The 27,793-nt window shown below is 40.0% G+C and overlaps 1 protein-coding gene and 1 long non-coding RNA gene across 4 annotated transcripts in view; one reads left to right on the forward strand and one right to left on the reverse strand.

The window, feature by feature from the left end:
• Positions 1 to 27,793, forward strand: part of PDE7B (phosphodiesterase 7B) — a 348,288-nt gene that overhangs the window by 159,157 nt on the left and 161,338 nt on the right. Inside the window, exon 1 of one of the 3 annotated variants that reach the window (XM_019967482.2) lies at positions 25,130 to 25,367. The exons of the other annotated variants lie outside the window; for them this stretch is intronic. Within the exon in view, the coding sequence (XP_019823041.1) occupies positions 25,130 to 25,367 (238 nt within the window). Of the gene's footprint in view, positions 1 to 25,129; positions 25,368 to 27,793 lie in introns of those variants that run through there. 3 annotated transcript variants of the gene reach the window in all.
• Positions 14,360 to 25,031, reverse strand: LOC109563976 (uncharacterized). Its single transcript, XR_002181450.2, has 3 exons — positions 24,893 to 25,031; positions 16,483 to 16,639; positions 14,360 to 15,227 (listed from the first exon to the last, which is right to left on the reverse strand). It is a non-coding gene; the product is annotated as an uncharacterized lncRNA (long non-coding RNA).

A 27,793-nucleotide genomic window follows, 5' to 3' on the forward strand; every position in this document is an offset into this window, starting at 1 on the left:
AAATTAAGTAGATTATTAATGTCAGATTTGTAATTTACTCTTATAGAATTAAGTTCTCAATTGTATTATATTTGTTCTACTTATATGGCTGCTTTCTCTGTTATCATGTAAAAAGTGTGTAAAACAGCCTCTCTGGACCTTTGTTTTTCTCATCTATACAATGGATATAATAGGTCCTATTTCAAAGGGCTACTGAGATGATTAGATGATACAGTATAAGTAAAATTTCTCACCCCATGACTGTACACAGTAGAGTCTTTCTGATACATTCCTTTCTACCTTCTTGTTATTTTCTATGGCATTTGAAAAAAGTAGTGTGAGGATTTCAGTGGATTAATTGTGTAAAGTCCAACTGGTAAGGGCACAAAGCCAGGTATGTGTGGAGGAGCTACCATTTATGAGTGCTAACTGCGTACCTGGCACATAATAAATGCTCTATAAATATTAGCTATTATCATACCACACACCTCGTTTTATCCTCACAATAACTCAGGAGAGTGTTTCTTTTCATTCTCATTTTCCAGTTGATGAAACTAAGGCTTGGGAGGTCAAGTAACTTGCCCAGTGTCACACAGCAGGATTATGACAGCCAGAATTTCAACTGAGATCCTCTCCAGAACTCCTGGCCTCACCCCTGCATATGCCACACCTACTGAAGTATACGAAGTATTGGGCAGGCAGGCCTGGGGCGAAGTCCATCATCTGGAACAGGACAGGGAAACCAGAAGTAAAATAAAATAAAAAACAAGGTAGCTGGCCTTCTCACCTGTGAGAGGAATTCCTAGTAGCAATCTCTAAGCCTACTTATTCACAAGCATAATGCAAGTACACAAGCATAATGCATAAGTACTACTTATTCAAGTATATTTAATCAGCCTTGTTATCTGGTCTCACATCCTCTAGAAGATCTGAAGCAATAGAATTGAAGGTAGGGACAAGTTTCTAAAGCCAATTGCCTTGAGAACAAGAAAAATGAATTCTGAAAACCTGCCAAATGCTGACCCAAAACTTTTTTAAAATGTAGTAGCCTGGAGCCCTTACCATACAAGTCCTTGAAGTAATAGATAGTCATAATAAAGTCATTTAAATAGTTAGATCAGAAATGTGTTACACATTTTATATAAAAAATAAATTTCATCCAAATATTACTGTGTTTAGGTCAGGGACTTAAATAGGAAGTATCAGCAGGGAAAACAATCATTTAAATACATTTCCTCTGTTGACAGTTTTAGCTAACTATCAATATTATCAAAACTATTGGATTTTGACAATATTAATTTTTCATTATTAATCCTGAAAATTTAACCACATTAACTTTTAGTTTTTTACTTGCTGGACTTTACTCCATTGTACATAATTTTTTGAATTGAGTGATCAAAATTGTGCCAAAGGCAAATTTTATATCAGGCAGTATTCAAACATCACTGAAATAGGAAATGGCTTCTTGCACTATTTTAAGAAGGAGTTGGCAACTTTTAATGTTACCACTAATATTTTAACATAAAGGATGATCAGGAAGAAAATGAACTCATTTTCTATAAACATGCAAACTTTTAAGAATTTCTACCCTAAGCATTTTTGACCGAACAGGTTATGTTTCAACATACATTGACAACATTGGTTGACAGCCCTGGGAAGTTAGGAACTATGACGGCAGTGGATGGGATAGCCAGGGAAATTTTCAAAAATATTAAATAGTGACTTAGGATTTTCAAAGGCATCGTTGTCTTCTGACTTTTATCTGTAGATTTTCTTGAATTTGGGGGCAAATCATTTGATCCCCAGAAGAATCCCAATCTCATTATGATTGACAGGACCCCAGAATGCAGATAACTGAATCCAGAATAAATCAGGAAGACATACCTCCACCAGAGTCCCTTCAACCCAAGTCCTGCAAACCAGAGTCCTTGAGAAGCTCATGAATAAGGACCAGACAAAACTTCACCTGAGAGACGGACTGATTTTTCTTTCATCCGTTTCTTTGTTTAGAGCATTACTCCAACGCATTCTTCATTTAGTATCAGACTCCTCTTATACATCCCAATTTCCTGGTAGCTCCATGCAGATTAGATCAATAGATGATCACTCTGGGACTATATTCTTCCCCTGAAGATTTTTGGTCTTTGTCCTCCATGGCCTCAGACAGACATGGAAAAATCATACAGTGGATATAGCACCTAAGCATTATGTCCAACCTGACTAAATGTGATGAACTCCTCAGCATTGCGAACAACCCTGATCCCAACCCAGTCAAGAAAAAGGAGGCCAACCCGTGGCGTGTAATCTGGATCATCATGCCATTTAGAGTCAAATGAAAACCTCTGAGGGCTTCCCAGGTGGCTCAGTGGTAAAGAATCCATCTGCCAATGCAGGAGACGGGTTCAATACATGGGTAGGGAAGATCCACTCCAGTATTTTTGCCTGGATAATTCCATAGGCAGAGGAGCCTGGTGGGCTACAGTCCAGGGGGTCACAAAGGATCAGACATGACTGAGCATACACATATGAAAAACTTTGAACACTCTAAGTAACAACTCTAAGTGCTTCCTCATCTAAGTAACTCAAAACAAAACAATAAAGGAATCTTCATCACTTAAAGAAGTCTAACAAAGTTCTAATGATTCTTAAGATATTTATTTCCATACTTTAAAAATGTATGTATCAAAAAATCCAAGTATCTATTATAAGAAAATTTGGGTGTCCATGCTTTGTTAATCCCCTAAATATGGACTTAGTCTATGCATTAGCTATCTTTGTGCCCAAGTATCTCTCACCTTGAGTGATAGATGCATGGGTTCCCCCTCCCCACAAAAGGCCCAGAATTGTCTCATGGTCACCCATCTCTATTTTTACAAAACTGTAGTCTCTGCTTATATCCACTTGATGGAATCAGTATCAGTTCAGTCGCTCAGTCGTGTCTGACTCTTTGCGACCCCATGAATCACAGCACGCCAGGCCTCCCTGTCCATCACCAACTCCCGGAGTTCACTCAGACTCACGTCCATCGAGTCAGTGATGCCATCCGGCCATCTCTTCCTATGTTGTCCCCTTCTCCTCCTGCCCCCAATCCCTCCCAGCATCAGAGGCTTTTCCAATGAGTCAACTCTTCGCATGAGGTGGCCAAAGTACTGGAGTTTCAGCTTTAGCATCATTCCTTCCAAAGAACTCCCAGGGCTGATCTCCTTCAGAATGGACTGGTTGGATCTCCTTGCAGTCCAAGAGACTCTCAAGAGTCTTCTCCAACACCACAGTTCAAAAGCATCAATTATTCGGCTCTCAGCTTTCTTCACAGTCCAGCTCTCACATCCATACATGACCACTGGAAAAACCATAGCCTTGACTAGACGGGCCTTTGTTGGCAAAGTAACATCTCTGCTTTTCAATATGCTACCTAGGTTGGTCATAACTTTCCTTCCAAGAAGTAAGCGTCTTTTAATTTCATGGCTGCAGTCACCATCTGCAGTGATTTTGGAGCTCAAAAAAATAAAGTCTGACACTGTTTTCACTGTTTCCCCATCTATTTCCCATGAAGTGATGGGACCAGATGCCATGATCTTTGTTTTCTGAATGTTGAGCTTTAAGCCAACTTTTTCACTCTCCACTTTCACCTTCATCAAGAGGCTTTTGAGTTCCTCTTCACTTTCTGCCATAAGGGTGGTATCATCTGCATATCTGAGGTGATTGATATTTCTCCCGACAAACTTGATTCCAGCTTGTGCTTCTTCCAGCCCAGCGTTTCTCAGGATGTACTCTGCATAGAAGTTAAATAAACAGGGTGACAATATACAGCCTTGACGTACTCCTTTTCCTATTTGGGACCAGTCTGTTGTTCCATGTCCAGTTCTAACTGTTGCTTCCTGACCTGCATACAAGTTTCTCAAGAGGCAGGTCAGGTGATCTGGTATTCCCATCTCTTGAAGAATTTTCCACAGTTTATTGTGATCCACACAGTCAAAGGCTTTGGCATAGTCAATAAAGCAGAAATAGATGTTTTTCTGGAACTCTCTTTCTTTTTTCGATGAGTATGCATACTACTAAATAGATTTTTAAAAATACAATCCTGGAAATAAATACTATCAGAAATGCAAAGTATTGTTCTTAAAATTGATCTGCTTCTGAGGTTAATAAATGACTGGAATAAATTGTTCAATCCTGTAAGATGAATAAAATGAAGGACATTCCAGGACTCTTAGCCAAAGTTATTCTGGTAAATTACAGGGTGCCTTGAGAGAAGTTGCATTGTTTCATACGATGAAATTAATTCCCAGAAAACAAATTTTTTTTTAATTTCACAAAGACTGAAATAAGTGACAGAGACATCAAATATCTAGTATAGCTTTAAAGGAAGAAGAAAAGGAAAATCTCTCAAATTGTAAAACTACACCTATCAAATATGCTTTTTTCTCATTGTCCCCCCAGTGTACTCATGGTTTAAAATATTTTGTCTATGAAACTGTATTAATTTGGCAATAATTATTTTGTTTTTCTTTTTCCCTCTTTTTTAACAATTAGACCTTGTGCTCATTAAGGTGTTAACATTTTTATGTCAACTAAGAACTTGAAATTTTTGACAATTGGCATAAGGCAATTTACTTATAAATATATCAATTTATCAAAGCTAAATATTTTGTTTTTACTAAAAACATACATATAGTATTTTTATGTGTATATATATATATATTAAGCCATTTACTGTATTGAAATATGTATGGTAATATAATATAACTTTTAAATATATAGCAAAAAATAACTTGCTGACCATAATTCCCTATCTTATCATCTCTCCAAGGCATAAAACTTCACTGAGCTCAATCTTCTCTTTTTACAGAGGAAAATAAGTCCTAGAGTGATTAATGCCTTCTCCAAGATCAAACAACCATTAAAAATGGAATTTTCTTTTGTCCATAACACTTCTGGAACAAATCCCATCTACTTTCTATGTTCTCTGAAAAAGCTCTTATTTTAAAAGAAGAGACTCACAAGAAAATTGTTTCTATCAAATGACTGTCTCTCAAATCACCTCTTCTCTCCACTGTCCATGACTATTCCAGGAATAACTATTTGCTCCATAATATAGCTTCCCTTGTATCTGTACCTTCCTCCATTTTACCATTGCATTATAACAATCATGCCTACTTTGGTCTGCCACCCCCTCTGGGGTTACGGGCTTTTTGATCTCTTTATCTTCAGCACTTACTGTACTTAGTTCCATGTTGATTTGGGATGGAAGCAGTTGGACTGAACAGGACACAATGTTTTGTTTTGTTTCCTTTAAAACAAAACAAATATGCCAATACTTCCCAAATTAACATGTAAGGACTGATTTTTTTCCCCTAGACTCTATACTCAAACTATCTACTTGCCATCTACTAGGGTATCTGAAAGGCATCCCAAACTCCCAATATCCAACTAAGTGCTTGATCAGCATCACATCTAAATATGTTTCTTCCCATCCCAGCCGTTTACTAGGATACTAGGACTCAGCTGCCCTCTTTCCCTCACATGCCAATCCAGAGGTATATTCTAGAGATGTACTTCCAAAATCTTTCCTAAAACTGTTTATTTTTCCTTTGGTCTCACCCTAGTCAAGCCACTGTTCTTTCTTTCTTGAATTTTATTAGCCTGCTTGCTAATTTCTGCTTCTACTCTTGCTCCTATAAAATCCCTTCTCAGCAGAACTACTACTGTGATCTTATTAAAACTACATTAGATCACACCACTCTTCTGAAAAACTTCTGCTAGTTTATCATCACACTTGGAATGACATCCGAGATCATCTCTAGTCAGTTACACAGCCTAACATGATCTGCTCAGAATCTCATCACACACAACCCTCTCCTTCGCTCACTGAATCCCTGCCATCTGCTCTTCGTTTCTCAGACACAGCCAGCTAGTTCTTGCTTCAGGGTCTTTCTCTCAGTTGTTCCTCTACCTCAAATCTTCTTCCCTAGATCTTTGACTGGCAGGCTTTTCCTTGCCATTAGAGGCCTCTACCAATCATACAATGAAAATCCCTTTTCAGCCACTATTAATCAATTAATTTTGTTTATAATATCTCTGATAATGACCGAGGACTGTCTTGGTAATGTATTTGTGTGCGTGTTTCTGGCTTTCACTGGAATGTAAAGTCTGACTTGTTCGAAGCTTTGCTTCCTGCCTGGCTCGTAAAAGGTGCTTGATGAATGTTTGTTGCTCAGTGCTGTTCATTTCATCTTCCTGCCTTGGCTATTGACAAGGTGAATAAAGTCCTGTGCTTCAGAGTCTCCCTGAAAAAGATTTGTCATCTAGGGTCAAGAGATCTCTTCTCTTTTCCATCCTTGAGCGCCTACTCAATGTTTCTGTAATGACTGGTTGTTAATGTGTAGAAAACTTTTGTCCCCAGGAGTTGCATCCTTTGGGCCCTGATGTTGATTTTCCTCATCTTGGTGCCTGAGGAGCCAGAGTGATCTCTTTTGTCCCATTGCCCTGGCCATGTGCAGTGATACCCGCAGTGCAGGAGGTGGAAGGCACCACTCTTCAGGTATCAGAGGGGTGACCTCCCTGCCTGGCCCCAGCAGCGTGGTGGGGGCTGAGTGCCAAGCCTGTGTGTGTGGCACACGCAACATCCTGACCCTTCCCCAGCGTTGGCCTGGGGCTTTGGATGGGTAGTGACTGAGCTCCTGGGATCAGATTTACTTGTCCCACTAGGGAGCACTGGTAGAGAGGGTGGGAGAGACTGCAAAGTACTATGTCTGTTAAGTCTCAGAGATCACAAATGGAAATCAAAAAGAGAAAGAAAGGGACAGAGAGAAACAGGATGGTTTCAGGGAAAAAAAAAAAAATCAGCTCACTCACCCATTTTACCCCACTGCCCCATGAAACTGGCTATTCGCTAATACGGTCCTACACTGGCTGAGTTTCCATGAGGCCACTATGACACTCCAGCTTTTTTCTCAAATTATAGAGCTGCTTTTAAATGCCTATGAGGCCATTCAGGGGTGCATGGTCACTCATTCATTGAACAGATATCTGCTGCACCCGATGAACAGTCTGCTCGGATCCGTGGTATGGTAGTGACATCAGTCTTGGTCCAGGTTAATCTCTCAGTGCAGAAGATCCCAGAACGGCAGGGTGTTGCCGGGTCTGACAAACTCAGAGGTGGTCTAAAAGCCCCAACAAGAGTTGAGCAAGCAGAACCCTAAAGAAAGGTTGATGCTTAGAACTTGTCTAAACCTTTGATGTAAGACTGAAGCCCAAATCTTCTGTTCCCTGGTCCCATACCACACTACTCTCGCCAACAGTCCTTCTCCGGTCTTCAATGGAGGGGCTGAGGAATGGACAGTTCAGAGTGGTTCTATAATTACAGCTCCCCAAAGTTCCTTGAACAGAGCACCTTTCCTTCACCATCCTAATCCCCTGATGGTGAAGAAAGCCATTCTCTTACTTTCTTTTGACACAGTCAATTTCTGCAATCTTCTCCAAGAACTGCAAAAGTCATTTCACACTCTCATAAGAAACCTTTGATTTCTCTAATTATAGGAACCATCTCATGGCAAAAGTAAATAAATAAACAAGTCTTTTTGCAGGAGACCGGGGTTCAATTACTGAATCCAGATGATCCCCCGGAGAAGGAAATGGCAACCCACTCCAGTATTCTTGCCTGGAGAATCACAGGAACAGAGGAGCCTGGAGGCTACAGTCCATGGGGTTGTAAGAGTCAGACATGACTTAGCGACTAAACCACCAATGTGCTCCTTGCAAGATCCTGAGGGACTGATTTGTAGATGACAGTGCCTTACCAAGAAAGATTTGATACTTCAGCAACTTATATCCTTTGATGAAAAGTGAGGAAATAAAGACTTTTAAGACAATTATTCTCTAGGAATAATTACGTTGCAATGGGTTTCTAGAGAGTTAAAGAGAAACTAGTTCAGTACTCAGTGTCTATGCCTGTTTATTTAGATCACACTAGTACTCAGTGTCAATGGCTATCTATTTAGAACACACTGCTGCTGCTGCTAAGTCGCTTCAATCGTGTCTGACTCTGTGCGACCCCATAGATGGCAGCCCACAAGGCTCCCCTGTCCCTGGGATTCTCCAGGCAAGAACAATGGAGTGGGTTGCCATTTCCTTCTCCAATGCATGAAAGTGAAAAAATAAAGTGAAGTTGCTCAGTCGTGTCCAACTCCTAGTGACCCCATAGACTGCAGCCCACCAGGCCCCTCTGTCCATGGGATTTTCCAGACAAGAGTACTGGAATGGGTTGCCATTGCCTTCTGCATTAGAACACACTAGAAAAACTTAATTTTCTGTTTTGTACAACTGGATCTGGAGAATCTTTCAGATCATCTGAAACTCATGTTAGAAGTTAGAACATGAAGAAGAGATGGGAACAGCCCAGTATTGAACAGAAGGGCCCAGCAACTGATGTTCTCCAGGTTCCTAGAGTAACCTTTATGATTATTGACAGTGAAAAGCCATATTTTTTCTTCTTTTCTCTGTAGTTTCTTTTTTATCTTTGTCTTCTTTTCCACCACTTCCTTGACCACTCCATACCCTTTGTTTTTGCTTACTTTTACCTCTTTTTTGAAAACATTTTTATGAAGTATATAATTTACAATGTTGTGTTAGTTTCAGATGTGCAGCAAAATTATTCAGTTTTATATATATATATATATATATATTCTTCTTTAAATTCCTTTCCATTATAGGTTATTACAAGATATTGAATATAGTACCCTGTGCTATACAATAGGTCCTGTCGTCTGTTTGACATGTAGCAGTGTGTGTCTGTTAATCCCAAACTCCTAATTTATCCCCCCTACACTTTTACCTCTCCTATCTTTTACCTTCTGTATATTACTTTCTGGCTCTACTGATGGCACACAGGGCTAAGTTGGCTATTGATGCCAGCTCCATGCAAAAGAGAGCAGGTGATTTGGAAAAGAGGGTCATCACTGGCTTTTACTGAATGCCTGCTTTGCACCTGGACTTGTTCTACAGACTTTGCACAAATGCTCTCATTTAATCCTCAGTTGTCCCAAGAGTTCAGTCTAATTTTTCCAACACTTTGGTTCTACTGGAGGAAAAAAGCTCTTTCAGTTTTTGTTTTGTTTCTGAAAACTCTCTTTCCAAAGATCCTAAAAGAAAAGCTCCCAAGACATGCCAACTTGAAGAAAATAGATGTCAGAGGTACATTTGACCCACAGGTTAGAGCTAAGAAACAACTGTGTAGGTCCTCTCAGGAATTTCAAGTAGATTTCTATAACCAGTCTTTTGTTTGCACATTTGTGCTCTTATGGGGAAATGTGACTTTACCCAGCATGTTAGCAGGGGAAAGTTCTAACCCTGCAATAATTTCAAGAAAGCCAGCATATGGTTTAGGTCAAAAAGAGTACTTGGATTTTGCAACACCAAGTATCCCTTCTGAGGTTTCCCAAAATTCTGTGGCTATCCCCCTCCGAACTTTCTTCTTATTTTTACCACAGAAATAATAGTGCTATTTCATCATTCATTGTGATCTTGACCACTTGAGGGGTTCTCTAAGGAAGCTATCAAAGAAATGAGTACCTGCACTCTTAATGTAATATTGCAAAAATGAAATACAGAATTTACATGCATGATGGACATAAAGAAAATCTTTAAATAAAACAAGACATCAATTATAATTGATGTAAGGACAAATGTATAGAGGGACAAATGGAATGGTTGGGATTAATTGGGTTTGGTCAGGCAAAGATTTAGAGTATTTAATGTTATTTCAAATAAGTGAATTAATTTATTAATAAATTACTACTGGGGACAGGACTTGGGGAATATCCACAGAAGTTGAGCATCTGAAAGTCAGAATGATTTGCCCCAGGCTTTGAACTTTTCTCTCCTTAGGGACATTTCTGAAGAGCCAAGCCCTTCTGTCACTTTGTAACACCTTATAAAGAAGGTGTTATATAAAGGTGTTGTGAAATTTATAGGTTTACATTTCCCTAGTAGAAGGACTGTGAATATAAATGACGAGGTAACCAAATTTACCATGTGGAAGTAAAGCCAAGAAAAGGAGGTGAGGCAGAAAACAGAAAATGCCTGGCCCACTGGAAACATAGCTGTCATCAACTTCATCTCCAATCTATTACCCCAGGTCAGAAATCAGCTGAAGACCAGATTTGGATTCCCCTACATGTATTGTACATACAAAAACTGACTCAAGTCATTTCCTTAACACTCGGAAACACTTAAGAATCTCTTTTTCCCATTTCTGGCCAAGCTGTTTAGAAAACCCAGATGCAGCTGACACTGTGATACTGTAAGCAGCCTTGCTAAATGGCTCCAAAAGGAAAATATCCCTCTAATGTCTTGGGGAAATCGACTCATCTCCACTCACCAATTCTACGTCATTGTTCCCTGGTTTTTCAGATCCAAGATTTAGGTCAGAGACAGTAGAGTTGCTGCTGCAATTATGATTAAATCACACAGAAACTACTCTGATCATCTTTCATCACTACCCTGAAGGGTTCCAGTGCATGGCAATGACCGTGACACAGACGTACAGGTCACTCAAGCCAGTTTTCATAAGGAATGAAGTTATTTTTGGAGTGTAGTGTCTGGCTTGAGGAAACCATCCATTAATGAAGGGAGATCAGATGTTCACCTAATTTTTTAAAAAAATGTCTATGTGTGCCATTTTCTTTCTCTGCAATCATACTGAGAAAGGAAGACCTTCAGCACTTTCTGGATGAAGGTTGTGGCAAAAATCTCAAGTCCAACCTGGTGGCTACAGTCATGACCACAGTGGGATAGAATATGCCTTAAAGGACACAGGATATAATCCTACCATGAAGAAAAAAATATAGAAACAGGTGCTGGAAGTATCATAATTATTCTTTCCTTCTGACTTGCCTCACGTAAATGTTCATGATACAGCCATGGATACAGCCATGTATGGTTGCAATGTGTTGATCAAAACAAGTTCTTATTGCTTTATAATATACCCAACCGCACAGGAAGTGTAGCACAGTGTTAAGAGAGCCTGCTTTAGAGCCAACCTGCCTTGGTTCAAATCACTCTTCTAAAGCTTGGTAGTATCTGAATCTTGGGCAAATTAATTTCATAGGGAATCATGATTGTACCTACCTTATCTGGGTTCTTGTAAGGATAATATAAGGCATTTCGTATAAAATGTGTAGTGCTGTACTGAGTACATAAGCAGTGAAAAGAACAGGCTTCAGCTCAGGTCTGTGAGAATCCAGGGCTTATGCTGTCATCATCGGTATAATTAGAAAATTACCTGCTGTGTATTGAATGTTTGTGTCCTTCCAAAAATCTTATGTTGAAACCCTAATCCCAGTGTGATGAGTAACTGGGTCACGAGAGTGGGGTCCTCATAAATGAGATTATAAGAAAGACTTGAGAGACATGATCTCTCCACCACCTGAAGAAGTAGTAAGAAGGCAGTGTTGGGATAAGGAGCCTCACCTGACCCTAACTATGCTGACACCCTGGTGATTTCAGGCTTCCACACTTCAGAACTGTGAGAAATAAATTTCTGTTGTTTCAGCTATCCAGTCTGTCTTCAGCTTAAGCTAAGATGGGATCTAATTGAAATGATTAATTTACCTCTAAAGTCCCTTAAAACTCTGGCATCACATCATTTGCCTTTCTTGGCTATCTAGGAATAAGAACTTTTCCTAAGCTGCCAAGTCACTAGCAACATGATATCAAGTCACCTGAGAAAAGTGGTGAGAAGATTTTTAAAGTTTTAAAATCATTACAGCTAAACTTAAAAAAAAAATCCTATCAGCAAATAAAAAATAATCAACAAAATACAATTAATCATCCACATTATTTTGACAACATACAAACTCTAATATAGTTCATAAATTTTTGTTTTAAATAGATTTCTAGACATTGTCTAAATTGTCAAGGTACAAGAAAAATTTAAGAAAAAAAGTTGGTTTTCATCATTATTAACCACAGACACTAACTGAGACCTGTTCGGTCTACAGTTATATTTTAATCCTACAATGCATCATGCTTTATGACTAGTTGTATATGTGTCTGTTTCTCCACTAAATTTGTAAATAACTTTAAGGACAGGGACTATGGTTTTGTATATAAAGCACTTAGCGTGAGACACTCAATAAATTATTAGCCACTCAGTAAATGCAGAAGGAAGGGAGAAAGGAAGAAAGAAAGGAAGGAAGGGTACATCCCAAGATTTTATGTTATTATACAAACTATGAAACAATGCTCCCTGCATTCTAAATTGAAAGACAAGCTGGAGCATTAAAGGCAAATAGTGATACAAGTTATCTTAAAAACAAATAAAATGGATAAGAAGTTCTGCTTTATTTAAATCAAAGAGGCAGTTGAAGTGGGACACAAAGACTTCATGAAGAAAATGGGAGTTTTTTGGATGAGATAAGTGGAAAAATCTTTCCCAATAAAGAGAAGAAAAATGTGAGCAATAAATATTAGCTTTCTGATGCTGCTGTAACACATTACCACAAACTTAATGCTTAAAACAAACACAAATGTTTTATCTTACAGTTTTGGAGTTTAGAAGTCTAAAACGAGTCCCATTAGGCCAAAATCAAAGTGTCTGCATTCTTTTCTGATGGCTCTAAAGAGAATGCAGTTTTTCCCTTTTCTTTGAAAGGTTGCCCTCATTCTTTGGCTTGAGGGTTCTTTCTGTCTTCAAAGCTAACATTGGCTAGTTGAATCTTTATCACATCTTATCAGTCTGACACTGACTCTCCTGCCTCCCTTGTCCATATGTAAGAACCCCTTGTGATTACACTGCATCCATGTAGACAATCCGGAAGAGTCTCCCTATCTTAACATCAGATGATTAGCAATTTTAATTCCTTCTGCTACAGTAATTCCTCTTTGCCATGTAAACTAACTTATTCACAGGTTCTAGGGATTAGGGTGTAGACATCTTTGGGAGGTCATTATTCTGCCTACCACACAGATCATTGTGCATCTAGCACATATGGAAAACAATATGATTCCACAGGAATTTTGAGTGCTAAATGTACGCTTGAGTGAGTTTACAAGGCTCGGTTAGTGCGAGCATGGTTTTGAAATGTTGAATGCCCAACAAAGGGATTTAGACTATTTCTTTAGGTAATAATTCTGTGTTGTGTTACTACTAATATCTCCCATCACTTTTTTTTTTTTTGATGTTCAAGCTGGGTTTTTTTTTTTTCTTTTTAAACTTTTCAATATTGTATTAGTTTTGCCAAATATCGAAATGAATCCGCCACAGGTATACATGTGTTCCCCATCCTGAACCCTCCTCCTTCCTCCCTCCCCATACCATCCCTCTGGGTCGTCCCAGTGCACCAGCCCCAAGCATCCAGTATCGTGCATTGAACCTGGACTGGCGACTTGTTTCATACATGATATTATACATGTTTCAATGCCGTTCTCCCAAATCTTCCCATCCTTTCCCTCTCCCACAGAGTCCATAAGACTGATTATTTGTTGCACATTAAAAAATGATATGCACATTAGGAAATATCCTAACTTTTAAAGATAATTAAGACTGCACTGAATTTTTTTGAATGAGTCTGAGTGAACTCCAGGAGTTGGTGAGGGACAGGGAGGCCTGGCGTGCTGCGATTCATGGGGTTGCAAAGAGTCGGACATGACTGAGTGACTGATCTGATCTGATCTGATCTGAATGAGAAACTAAAAAATACATTTTAGAAGTAGCTCAATCAATTTACTCCTCAAACTTTGAAAGCGAAGAAGTAATAAACATAAAAAAGTATTTTTAAAAGTCTAATTGCAGATGGTTCTGGAGTTGACTCCTTATATTCTAATCCAGACACACAATACAAGAGCAGCAAGATATGTGAACACATGCAAGTCAAAGGTAGGTATTTTTGCCTTGCACTCAAAATAGGCAACAGAACATGAATGTCCCAAGCAAAAATATGTAAGAGGACAAAGAATGCAAGAAGTCTCATGATCAGATTGTTGAATGGATTCAGGGAGAAGATCATGGAGGACAGAAAGTAGCAGGTCCCAGCAGCCCAGAGAAGAAAATAGAGCAGAACCCATGGTAACCACCTCTTAGAGACAGAGACATGTGCAATCATTTTAGATACTTTATGAAATAAAGCAAATTTTAGTTAGAATTTAAATGTGGGATGGATAAGAAGGTTACAAAGAAACTCTTAGAGAGTCTTTAGAGATTCCATACGTGCATCAGTGTTGCCAACTTGTGTTAGGCTTTCTTTCCTTGATGATACTGCTGTTATCTTCTAGCAACACTACATACCACAAAAGGGGGTGGGGGGTTCAGATGGATTTCCCGTACCATACTACACAGAGAGTGTGTTGTATATTGTTTATATACATTAAATAGTCTCACCTTTACTTATTTTTTTATGACTACTTCCTGTCAAGCCATTTCCCTGAGTACTTTTCTAATTCCTTTTTATTTTTTCTTATTAAAAAAAATGGTTTTGTTTGTTTGTTTTGGTTGCACTGCACGGCAACCCTTGCCCCATTCAGTGGAAGTGTGGAGTCTTCACCACCAGGCCTCCAGGGAAGCCGCACCTCACCTTTCCTTTTTCCCCTTGATTCTCCAGAGGAGAAGAGGTTCTAACATTACCTTTAAAATGACCATGATATATATTCACTTTTAATCCATTATCTGCCAGCTTTCCCTTTCTTGTTTCTTAGTTACTTCTGTATATGATAGGAAATATAGGCGTTCATCAAGGTAGAAAGCACTTAGCATTAGAAAGAATCAGGAAAGACAAAGGGAAGAAAATACAACCACCTGTGTTTCCAGTTACCAGCAGATGCTTCCATTTATTCTAAGCATTTCTTATTCAGTTAACTGTACAAATTCTTAATCATATAAATGTGATAGTGTTCCAACCTCATGCTCTTGATTACCCTTGTCTTCCAGTTGATTTCACATGCCTCTTGCTTCTGGTATCACTTTCCCATGAATGCTATGTCTGGAGCTGCCTGAACTCCAGGTGATACCTGATAAAGAATACAGCCTGTTGCAGAGCTTATCTTTTTTGTTTTGTTTTATATTTCACTGTGACATTGTAGTACATTTCTCTGAGTCAGCAGCACCGTGGGCTACTCGCTGGTTATAGCTCCATGAATGCTTACTTTCTTTCCATCTTTGCTTTATGGAGTCATCTGGTCACCATTCATTCATGCCCAGAGTATTACAGTGAGAAAGATTACCAGGCTTCATCTGAAGTCTGCTTTACATAGACCTTTAATAAATCAAATGAAGGAGTACATCTTGGTGAGAATATCCATAATGATGGAGATCAAAGACTCAGAGCCTTGCCTGTATTTTGATCGTTCTGAAAATAACAATAGTCCTTAGTAAAGAATCTGCCTGCCAATGCAGGTAACTCAGGAGACACAAGTTCAGTCCCTGGGTCAGGAAGATCCCCAGGAGAAGAAAACAGCAACCTATTTCAGTATTCTTGCCTGGGAAATTCCATGGCCAGAGGAAGCTGGTAGTCTACAGTCCACGGGGTCACAAAGAATCAGATACAACTGAGACCGAGCACACACACACAGAACAACAAAATGCTGGAAAGCGGGAAGGGTGGCAAAATTAGGCTTAAGTAAATTTTGCTTGAAATTTCAAAAACAGCAATTTGTCTTTGAAGTTGACTCCATTGTATATATATTCTTTCTCACAGTGGCCCATACTGTTTAGTCAACCTTATTTTTTAAAGTTAATTCATAAGGGAAAAGAAATGAATGAAACAAAATTTAAAAGCCAAGTAGGGATTCAATATCATGAATGCCCCTGGACATAGCCCTTGCTCTTATACTGCAGCTCTGGTTGCTTATTTCTAGTTGAGAGTAGTTATCCTGAGCCACTACTGATTGTTTCCAAAAGTCTTAATACATGTTCCTGTAAAGAAGGGTACTTTTGCTTCATTTTCTTTCATAACTAACATAGAAGAGGCAGAAAATATCTGCCACTTAGTAGGCCTCTCACCTTGCATCCCAGTGTGGACTGCAGACCAGCAGCCTTGTCATTCCCATGGAACTTCCTAGTAATGCAGGGTCTCAGGCCCCGCCCAGACCTGCCCAAACCAAATCTTCATTTTAATAGAATCTCCAAGTGATCTGTGTGCACACTAACATCTGAGAAGAATTGCTGTAGAACAGCATCTGAGAGACAACTTTTGGCATAGATATTTAATGTAATTCATAATCATCAGGAGGTAATATGTGAAAGAGGGAAAAATAAATAATAATTTGAGGAGGCAGTAGGATTACACTTCATACACAGATAGTCGAAACTTCCTTCTTCCAAATTGACTTTGAACTCCATAAACAAAAACATAACTGAATGCCAAAGGGAAAAAAAATAAATGCTCTTAGAAGGTTTTATTCCTTACCATTTTCTCACTTTCCTTTTATGTTGTTTATACTAATAATACTTCTATATCTTATTAGTGATCTAGTTTATTTCGATTATATTAAGAGGGAAAAAAATCTCACTCAGGCATTTCCCAGCAGGTCTTTGAGGATGTCTGGACAATCTCCCCTCCAGCCTTCTTGAGGTCTTTTTAGTTCTTGAGCGTTCTTAGTCTTAGTTGAGAGTTCTTAGTTCTTAGTCTTCCCAGTTCTTGAGAGCTTCCAGAATCCATGTATCTCACTTGCAAAAAAGAAGTAAAGCATATTTCAGACTTTGTTTAAACCACTTTTGAAACCTTCTACTTGGTTTTATGTACTATACTACCTTGAAAAACATTTGTGAATTCAATGGAGATGAGCTAGGAGCTATCAAAATTATTAAAATATTTGAGGATTATAGACTCCCAAGAAAAAGATTGGAAGCCCATGTGGTTTGTTTAGAGAAACAAAGCCAGGGGGAGGCCTGAGACACATGTTCATCACCACAGCCTACAGCACAAAGCTTTACAGCTCATGAACATCAAACACAACCATTAGTCACTGTGGCCGGAAATTGAAATTCTAATCAAAGAAACGGATACAGTATTAACCAGAACACTAAATAACCCTTGGTAAAGATGGCACAGGCTTACACTCTAGACATGATTCATAACTGTTATCACACCTCTCAAATGCAGTTACAATGAATATTTATCCTACTGAGTTTCTTTTAATACATATTTTGTCATTCATCTATGCTCTTTCACATATCAATCATTTTTCCCACCTCTCCCCACCTTTGTATCATTAAATCCCTGGATGGCATCACCGACTCAATGAACATGAGTTTGAATGAACTCTAGGAGTTGGTGATGGACAGGGAGGCCTGGTGTGCTGTGATTCATGGGGTCGCAAAGAGTCGGACACGACTGAGCAACTGAACTGAATTGATCTCTCCCCTGGGGCCACTCTCCAATACTCTCTCCAATACCCTGTCTCTGACTTCCTCTACTCCTGCATCCTCATAAAAAGCATGAATTTCCAGAGTGGGACCTAATTTAAGGATGGGGAGTTTGACTTTTCAGTTTTTCTTATAGATCTCAGGAAACTAGAACCAAAATTTCAGTTTAGATAAATTATCAATTATGATTTCTTATAGCTTAAAAATATTTAAAATTTTTCAGCACATTATTGCTTATTTAATCTTTATTTTATCCTTACAAATAAGATAAAAAGCATGATGGATAAGGTTGTTATTGGTACCATACCCTTTTGTAAATGGGCTTGCCTGGTGGCTCAGATGGTAAAGAATATGCCTGCAATGCGGAAGACCTGGGTTCTGTTCCTGGGTTGGGAAGATCCCCTGGAGGAGGACATGGCAACCCACTCCAGTATTCTTGCCTGGAGAATCCACACGGACAGAGGAGCCTAGCAAGCTACAGTCCATAGGGTCACAAAGAGTTGGACATGATTGAGTGACTAAGCACTCACCATTTGTAGATAAATCTCTAAGTTTGAGGCAAAGCTCAGTAGTGAGACTTAAATACAGTTTTTGTAACCCTAAGGCATTAATAGCAGTCTTGAAGAACTTCTTGATTATTTCATCATTATAGTTATTTTTGAAGAAGATAACACACCTGCGAACATGAAATTATGAAAAGTGTACCACCACTTATAATCTTTGAAATCAGAAAAGAGTGTCCCTGGTAGTCCAGTGGTTAAGACTCTGCACTCCAAATGCAGGAGGCATGGATTTGAGCCCTGGTTGGGGAGCTAAGATCCTGCACGTGGCATTCAGTTCAGTTCAGTTCAGTCACTCAGTCGTGTCTGACTCTTTGTGACCCCATGAACCGCAGCACACCAGGCCTCCCTGTCCATCACCAACTCCTGGAGTTCACTCAGACTCACGTCCATCAAGTCAGTGATGCCATCCAGCCATCTCATCCTCTGTCGTCCCCTTCTCCTCCCGCCCCCAATCCCTCCCAGCATCAGAGTCTTTTCCAATGAGTCAACTCTTCGCATGAGGTGGCCAAAGTACTGGAGTTTCAGCTTCAGCATCATTCTGTCCAAAGAAATCCCAGGGCTGATCTCCTTCAGAATGGACTGGTTGGATCTCCTTGCAGTCCAAGGGACTCTCAAGAGTCTTCTCCAACACCACAGTTCAAAAGCATCAATTCTTCGGCACTCAGCCTTCTTCACAGTCCAACTCTCACATCCATACATGACCACAGGAAAAACCATAGCCTTGACTAGACGGACCTTTGTTGGCAAAGTAATGTCTCTGCTTTTGAATATGCTATCTAGATTGGTCATAACTTTCCTTCCGAGGAGTAAGTGTCTTTTAATTTCCTGGCTGCAGTCACCATCTGCAGTGATTTTGGAGCCCCAAAAAATAAAGTCTGACACTGTTTCCACTGTCTCCCCATCTATTTGCCATGAAGTGATGGGACCAGGTGCCATGATCTTCGTTTTCTGAATGTTGAGCTTTAAGCCAACTTTTTCACTCTCCACTTTCACTTTCATCAAGAGGCTTTTTAGTTCCTCTTCACTTTCTGCCATAAGAGTGGTGTCATCTGCATATCTGAGGCTATTGATATTTCTCCCGGCAATCTTGATTCCAGCTTGTGTTTCTTCCAGTCCAGCGTTTCTCATGATGTACTCTGCATATAAGTTAAATAAGCAGGGTGACAATATATAGCCTTGACGTATTCCTTTTCCTATTTGGGACCAGTCTGTTGTTCCATGTCCAGTTCTAACTGTTGCTTCCTGACCTGCATACAGATTGTCAAGAGGCAGATCAGGTGGTCTGGTATTCCCATCTCTTTCAGAATTTTCCACAGTTTATTGTGATCCACACAGTCAAAGGCTTTGGCATAGTCAATAAAGCAGAAATAGACGTTTTTCTGGAACTCTCTTGCTTTTTCCATGATCCAGCGGATATTGGCAATTTGATCTCTGGTTCCTCTGCCTTTTCTAAAACCAGCTTGAACATCAGGAAGTTCACGGTTCATGTATTGCTGAAGCCTGGCTTCGAGAATTTTGAGTATTACTTTACTAGCATGTGAGATGAGTGCAATTATGTAGTAGTTTGAGCATTCTTTGGCATTGCCTTTCTTTGGGATTGGAATGAAAACTGACCTTTTCCAGTCCTGTGGCCACTGCTGAGTTTTCCAAATTTGCTGGCATATTGAGTGCAGCACTTTCACAGCATCATCTTTCAGGATTTGGAATAGCTCAACTGGAATTCCATCACCTCCACTAGCTTTGTTCGTAGTGATGCTTTCTAATGCCCACTTGACTTCACATTCCAGGATGTCTGGCTCTAGGTGAGTGATCACACCATTGTGATTATCTGGGTCATGAAGATCTTTTTTGTACAGTTCTTCTGTGTATTCTTGCCACCTCTTCTTAATATCTTCTGCTTCTGTTAGGTCCATACCATTTCTGTCCTTTATCGAGCCCATCTTTGCATGAAATGTTCCCTTGGTATCTCTAATTTTCTTGAAGAGATTGCTAGTCTTTCCCATTCTGTTGTTTTCCTCTATTTCTTTGCATTGGTCGCTGAGGAAGGCTTTCTTATCTCTTCTTGGAACTCTGCATTCAGATGCTTGTATCTTTCCTTTTCTCCTTTGCTTTTTGCTTCTCTTCTTTTCACAGCTATTTGTAAGGCCTCCCCAGACAGCCATTTTGCTTTTTTGTATTTCTTTTCCATGGGAATGGTCTTGATCCCTGTCTCCTGTACAATGCCACGAACTTTATTCCATAGTTCATCAGGCACTCTATCTATCAGATCTAGGCCCTTAAATCTATTTCTCATTTCCACTGTATAATCATAAGGGATTTGATTTAGGTCATACCTGAATGGGCTAGTGGTTTTCCCTACTTTCTTCAATTTCAGTCTGAATTTGGCAATAAGGAGTTGATTATCTGAGCCACAGTCAGCTCCTGGTCTTGTTTTTGTTGACTGTATAGAGCTTCTCCATCTTTGGCTGCAAAGAATATAATCAATCTGATTTCGGTGTTGACCATTTGGTGATGTCCATGTGTAGAGTCTTCTCTTGTGTTGTTGGAAGAGGGTGTTTGCTATGACCAGTGCATTTTCTTGGCAAAACTCTATTAGTCTTTGCCCTGCTTCATTGTGGCATAGAGTGACCAAAAAAAAAAAAAAAAAGAAAGAAGGAAGTTCTGAAATCCCAGAAGGTTTCAGCCAGAGGATGCCATGGTCACATAGCAAAACATCAGGTCATGGAGAGAGCAGGGAGGGGAAGCCAGGTGGAGAAAATCAAATCTTCCAGTCATTTTGTTCTCAACTCCTGTGTTATTGGACTCTTTTTATTTTATTTCATTTTATTTTTTTGCAGGTTAACTGTCAGCGACAAGAAACTTAGCATTAGCTAGATATCTGAGAACCAGGATAGAGGTCTGATGATGCCAGCTAAAACCCTGGTTTCTGTCTTTAAATGTCCAAAGAAAAGTAATAGAAGATATTGTAATGCACAGTGAAAACTCGAAACGAGGTGGGGAAGGCCAGACAGGTTCCAGTGCCTGAGAAAGGACCCAGGGGCTGGTAAAGAGATTCTCTCCTCTGCTCTTGCTCTGGCTGCTAATACATATTTGCAGAGTGAATAAGGGAATGATTGGTTGTAGTTTAGAAACCTGTTGTGAAATCACACTATGAATCTGTCAGCTCAGCCTCCTTCTACCTCCCCCCACCTCGCCTCTCCTCATCTTGCCCCGCCCCTCTCCTCCCTTCCCACGTGATGGTGGAAATATGTGCTGCCTTCTATGGTCGGTCTGTAGACCAAGTCCTTTTCCCTACTTGCTGGCATGATTCCTCAAGATTAGTTAAGGCCAAAGTTATTACATTTCTATGTCTCCTGAATGACACTGTAAATTGTTAGAGCTTCTTCTACTTAGACTACCTTAAACAAAGTTGAAAGACCTGTTTTTCCTCCTTTGCTCACTGTGAATCGCATTTGAATTGCATTTGTGAAACCCTGGGTGGTTGTGTGTGTGTGTGTGTGTGTGTGTGTTTATACATCCTATATCCGTATTTGAACTGATGGAGAGAAAAGCCCAGGACAAAATGAATAAATTCCCTCAACAGTCTCAAATTTTTCTTCAAATATAGAAACAGAGTTAATAAGTATTTAAAGTACTTGCAAAAATACCTTAGTGAGAAGACTTTGATTAATTAAAATGAAGTTTTATGAGAATCTAATCTAAAATCGAAATGAATGTGTATTTCTGTTTCTATTTTTTAATGTACATTCTCTAGAATGACTAGAAATATTTAATATTGTTAATATTTTTTAAGTCATGTATAATAAAGGCTTAGAAGCCTATCAACTAGAACAGCCATAAATCCACAAGATTTTTACAGAGCCCCCAGAACACTAGAAATTCTTCAAGATGATCCAGGTTCTAAGACATTATGTTTCCAAATCTTTTTTCTTGGTCGTATACTTCAGCATTGTGGTTATCAGTTCTTTTCTTTATAGCTGCAAACACACAACAAAATTTGATATTTTAGGAATCCATTGGAACAAGCTGTTTTGATTTTGTTAATTCTCATGACATTTCTTTTGTATAAGAAGAGAACTGTGCTACTTTCCTCTTCATGGGAAGTTAGGTTGACTCACATGCTTGAAAAAAAAAAAGAGCTTATTTTGTAAGTCTATCTTATAATTTCCTGTTTGTAGCATATTAAGTACTGATATTAAGACTTAGAAGAATCCTTACAAGTCACATAGGTGAGACCTCTTTGCTCTATGAGTCCTCTGGGCAGAGATCCTCCCCTTCTCCCCTTGCCCGGTATAGTAATCGGTGAATGATGTAAGGGGAAAATCATAGGTTTAAAGACATGCTCTTCTAAAGTAACTATCTGAAAGATAAAAGAGATGCTAGCCTACAAAATGGAACATAGCCACCTTTTAGAAGATTTGTGAAGGATAGTAGTTTTAGTCCAAGTGCTAGCATCTCATCAGTTTGTCCCAATCTCTTGAACCTGTAGTTGAGCCAAAACTCTCCTGAGCCAAGCTTTCTCGCAAGATTTCCTGTACTTCCTGTTTCTATGTGAGCCAGAAATACCATGAGAATGACCTTCCTTGTGGTATTTCTGCACTTCTACCGTGGAATGAAGATAATCCCATATTGGGGAGAATTTTTGTTTTTAATTGTACAGTATTTTTAATTTCCAAATATTCTAATGAAGAAGATTCCTCTTCGAAAATGAAAACTTGAGATGACATTTTCCTGGCCTTAATTTATTTTGACTATGAAGTATTCATGTTCAATGATTCAACATTTTGTAACTTCTCTAAGGTATTTTTACATGGAAATATGTAAAATTATATAAAGAATAGAGTGGAAACTTACATCCTAGGATTTTTTTTAAAAAGTCATTCTGAAAGGAACATGCAATAAAGAGTTATATTCTTAATACATTAGTGTATGTAACATATTATATCATATATTTGTTTTCTTTGTTCTTAACCCCTTTGTTCCAAGGGTCAGGATATCCTGATGCTAAGTACTATTACAAAATAACTGAACAAAAATAAAAATAGTCAAACGCTTAGGAAACTCTTCGGTTGTTATGTCAAGGAAGTTTGTGACTGAGGAGTGAGTATAAGACACTATTCAGGAAATATGCTAATAGAGGACAGCAGCCTACATGTGCTTATTAAATAAAATTGTCTCAATTCTAGAGAGCTTGAATGCCCCCAACCTGATGGAAGGGTAAGATAAGAACTGGGAGGGCTGTCAAAAATGGTAGAACTGTCAAACTGAGGCTTAAATCCCTTCATCTCTTAACAAAGAGAGAAGTTAAAAAAGGCACATCTTTCTCATAAGTGGGTCATTGATTCCTAATTGGGTTGTATGAATATCTGGTTGAAACAGGAAGAGCTGCTTGATCAATATTTTAATCATGAAACTCACAAGCAGCAGTGTCCTAAATGTGTTTTATTGTTGTTTCTTCTTTAGATGTTGACCCTTCTTTACCCATTACGAAAGGTTTGCCAGCGTACTTTTCCATCCAGAAGAAAGAAAAGCCACTTAATTCACTGTAGAAAACTAAGCTTCTCACCCATGGGTTTAGAGGAATAATCATTATAACGATAACAACATGACAGTAGCTTTTGCTAGTTTCAACTTTTAAAACACGAGGTGAGGGAGATGAAAATAATACACACCCTACAATGGTCCTTATCCTCTCCCCTAAAGAAACAGCAAATGATCGTGGGATAAAACAGCCCCAAAAGGAAAGCAGAACAGGAGCAACAGATTGTACATCAACAAAATAAAGTGCCAAGCAAAATAAAGCCCTTTGCAATGCTGAGACATGAAAAGGAAAGATGGGATTGTTACAATGACCTCCCCAAGAAAATAGGAGTTAGCCACGTGAATGTCCAAGTTCAAATTGCTCCTACCAACCCCATTTGCTGGCAAAATACCACCTCACTTTCATTTGTGTCAGGGCTTTTCACACTAGCTCCAGGGGACAACCCCTCTGCTGTGCGAGTTCTCACTTCTAGGCTGAACGCCTCCATCTCTGAACCTCGGGATCCAAGACAGGCGGCCCCAGATTGTCCTCAACTCAACCACTGTCAGGTGGGGGGGGGCCGTTTGTGGCCCAAATGTCATGTCCCCAGCGTTCTATCTCTGGAAAGTGAATCTTCGACACCTTCTTTTTGCTGTCATGTATGTCCCCAGTGGATCTGCTTTAAAATTATTATTCCATCCCAAGCGATGTGTCCAGACTTTGCAACCTCACCGCACGTTTGCATGAGGATCTGGATACTTCCCCAAGTCACTTCTTTCAAAGTTAGCTCTGGAATGTGATTCACTGTTATTTCCCTTCCAGCCAAAGGGCAGCTGAGGTTACAAAGGGATTGGACTAATAGTCCAAAATTCAGTTAAGTTTGCTGAGAACCAAGTGACAGCGGAGAGGGAGAGTTATGGGGGAGGGGAGTGTGTGAACTGTGGTCCTGGGGAGCAACCCAAGACCTTTCAAATAACCCCAACTCAGTGCAGACTGTGGTGGACCGGCAAGGTGGCCCCCGGCCAGACCTTCCAGAAAGGAGCAGCTGCGAACCGGTCCTGCCAGTGCTCAGCCTCCCCTGTTTTCTCCTTGAGGGCTGGAGCTGGGGAAACTTCTAGGTTTCCTGCACCACGAGGGTGACTCCTTACCTGATACTTTCAGGTAACTGGCCTCTGGAGTACCCCTCTGAGAGGCTGGCAAAGGGGAGCCCCCCACCTCTTGGCCTGAAGTCTTTAAGGGCTAAACAAGCCACTTGACAAACTTTGACAAGCACCAAAAGCGAACTGAGAACAAATAAATCGGAAGAAGATAAAAAGCAAAGGCTAAAACCTCAATGGCTTTTTTTTTTCCCCTCTGCTGTCGTTCCAGCTGTAGCCTGGGATTAATTAAGTGCTGCGAAGTCAGTGCCTGAGAGAGAAGGGGGGAAAATGCTTTCTCTCTCTAAGGAAGGAGGACAGGAACCGTTCTCACCAGTGAGAAACCTTGGGAAGTGAGTCGCTCTCGTCGTCAGTGTTTGTGGAGGGACTGGAAGGACAGGGGGGCTGTGCCAGGCTGGAGGAGGCTTGCCTTTCCGAAGCTGGAGAGGATTTTCCGGGGCTTCGCCTTCCCCTGCCTGGGAAGAATTTCCCCTCTGGTAGCAGCAGCCGCCGCCGCGGCGGCAGCAGCAGCAGCAGCAGCCCGACCTCCTCTTCTGGGGACCAGGGCAGAATGCCTGTGCTCGAGCGCTATTTCCACTCGGCAGAGCTGGGCAGAAGGTGGACGGCCCCAGAAGGTGAGCTGCCTGCCCCCCTGGGCAGCCGGCCGGGGTGCCAGCAGGGGCCGCTGCCCTGGGACTTGCCAGAGATGATCAGGATGGTAAAGCTGGTCTGGAAATCCAAAAGTGAGCTGCAGGCGACCAAACAGAGAGGCATTCTGGAGAATGAAGATGCTCTCCACAGCATTCCAGGTAAATGGACTGGGAGGTGTGAGAGGTACCAGGGCCAAGTCTGAGGACTTTCAAGTCCTTCCTTGGAGAGCCCAAGATATAAAAATGGGAAAAGGAAGGAAGGCAAACTGTAAAGCGTAGGGCCCGAGGGCTGTGATTAATGAATGTTTGTTCTTTTATTGAAATGCATCTTAAAATTAAGAGTGATGTGGCAGGAGGAGCACGAATAGTGGAAAATCAAGAAATCTGGGATCTGGGCTTAAGCTGTCATTTGATTGTCCCGTGGCTTAAGTGAAATTTCCTAAGCTGCAGTCCTGATAAGGAAGGGAAGAAATTGGGCACTTTTTAATGTCTATCGTGTCTCTGCAATTGCTTGTTGATAAACCAGTTGTCTCTGAGAGAATATTCTTCTTAGGTTGCTTTTTTGTAATGCTTTATGCAAAGTAAAATATATTTTCTCATTTTCTCATGGTTTACATGCTGTAAACCATGTATTCATGTTTCCAGGAATGAGTTTGAGCTGAAAATTTTTTATGTCGTGAGAAACTTGATAAACTGCCTTGCCTCAATTTCCCCTTTTGACAAATGATGATAATACAAATTTCCCCATTGATATTAGGAAAATTCAGCTCACAAATGTGGAAATGATGATTCATAGGAGCTTTGTCACGTTATAAGAATGTGCTGTGTTTGGGACAGTTGAGAAGAACTTTGCTATATTTTTAACAGTGGGGACCACACCACAAACACATCTAGGATCCCTTTGGAGGATCCCAAGGGACTCTGATAAACCGTCAACTAAAAATGCCGGGTGTGCTTTTCCTTAGGGAATATGTTGGTAGATATTTGGAAAGTGGTGGTTCACTTTAGAAGAACGAATATGAGCATGTGTTTATGCATTTGAAGTCTTGGCTAGCCCGATGAGTGGAATCCTGACATGCCATTGGTGGTGAGAGATGGGGAACTAGATGGAAAAGCTATACCAAAAATTACCTCTTCTTCTCATGGAAAGAGACTAGAAAATCAAAGCTCAGCTAATTTTGTTTTTAATCACTTATGCAGAAACTTTTTAAAGTTGCCTAATAATCTAAAGAGAACATTATTAAAAAATAATGCTCTGGGCAAGAGGAAAACAGATTTGAAAGGAATTAAAAACAAAAAGTGTTGGTCTCTAGTAAACAATGAATACTTAGGAAAGAGAAGGAAACCCATGAGACTGAGGTTTATGTGGCATTTGGGAGATGGATGCCCAAGGAAATGGGTCTTGGTCAGAAAAAATGAGGTAATGCTAAAGCCATCCCATATTTCATGTGAATTCAAGAAAAATGGAAAAACCCACCTGGGCAGAAAACTTAACTATGACACTTCAACTTTAACCACTCTTGGTTTGTTTCAGTCTAGTGAATGATTAAAATGCATATTTCAAATTACAACTTTGGTAAACTACTTAATCTAACAGATGTTAGTTTGTCTGTAGAGATATGTGTATATTATTATTTATATTATGTGCTAGTGGGCATCTAATTCCTGAAAAAGCAATACTATAGAGAGAAAACAAAAGCCCTACAACGTTTTATCACTTAAAGTTACATTTTTCTGGATGTTGTGAAGTTGAGCTAAATGAGTCTCAATGTGCCCGCGGGCCCCTAACCTCTCGCTCAGTGCAATATAGATCAGTGGCCATGCCGGTTCCCAGGGAGGCTGCTCCCTCCTCTGCTGGTACCCTCGTCCTGCCTGCCAGAAAGCAAGATATATTTCAGCACCTCCCCAAAAGCTGCCTGTTTGCCTTCTCTTCTTCCTTCCCTGCCTCCCCAGCCTCATGGAGACGATGGACTCACAGTTTCTGACATGGACAGAAAGCCATTTTTCATCCGTATACGCAGCATGAGTCCATATGATGAAGCCCTAAAGGCGAGTTGCTTCACTTTCCAAATTGTCTTAGTCGTTCTATCATCTTGTTTCTGAGGCTCTGTTTCCTCCTCTCATCAAGTGTTCTGTACCATTCTCACCCTACCAGCATGGTGGTGAGGGACTCAGGAGCATGTGTAGATTATTTCCAAAAGCCTGGCATCTTTCTCTTTTTACAAGGACTTGGTTTAAACTGGCTTCAGGTTGTGTACGGCGTTCAAGTAGAAGGTTCTTCAAAAAACACCAAGCCAACCTCATGCTCTCTTGCTGTCCCTCTCTGTCTTTCTCAGATCTGACCCTAGCCTCAGAATCTTCAGACAATTTAGAAATACTTTGACAAAATGGAATAATCTCTGTTCCTCCACAGAAATTGCCCCTGAGACTTACCTTATGCTTGGAATGTCTTTTTGACATAGGCAATTGAAAATTTTCATTAAACCTACAAAATCCAGCTCACACATCCCTTTCTTTGCAATGGCTTTTCTGCTCTCCACCCCCACCCCTAAATAGTCCCCCACAGGCATCTATTCCCTCTCTTT

Source organism: Bos indicus, chromosome 9 (genome assembly GCF_029378745.1).
Source record: "Bos indicus isolate NIAB-ARS_2022 breed Sahiwal x Tharparkar chromosome 9, NIAB-ARS_B.indTharparkar_mat_pri_1.0, whole genome shotgun sequence".
Classification (NCBI taxonomy): Eukaryota; Metazoa; Chordata; class Mammalia; order Artiodactyla; family Bovidae; genus Bos; species Bos indicus.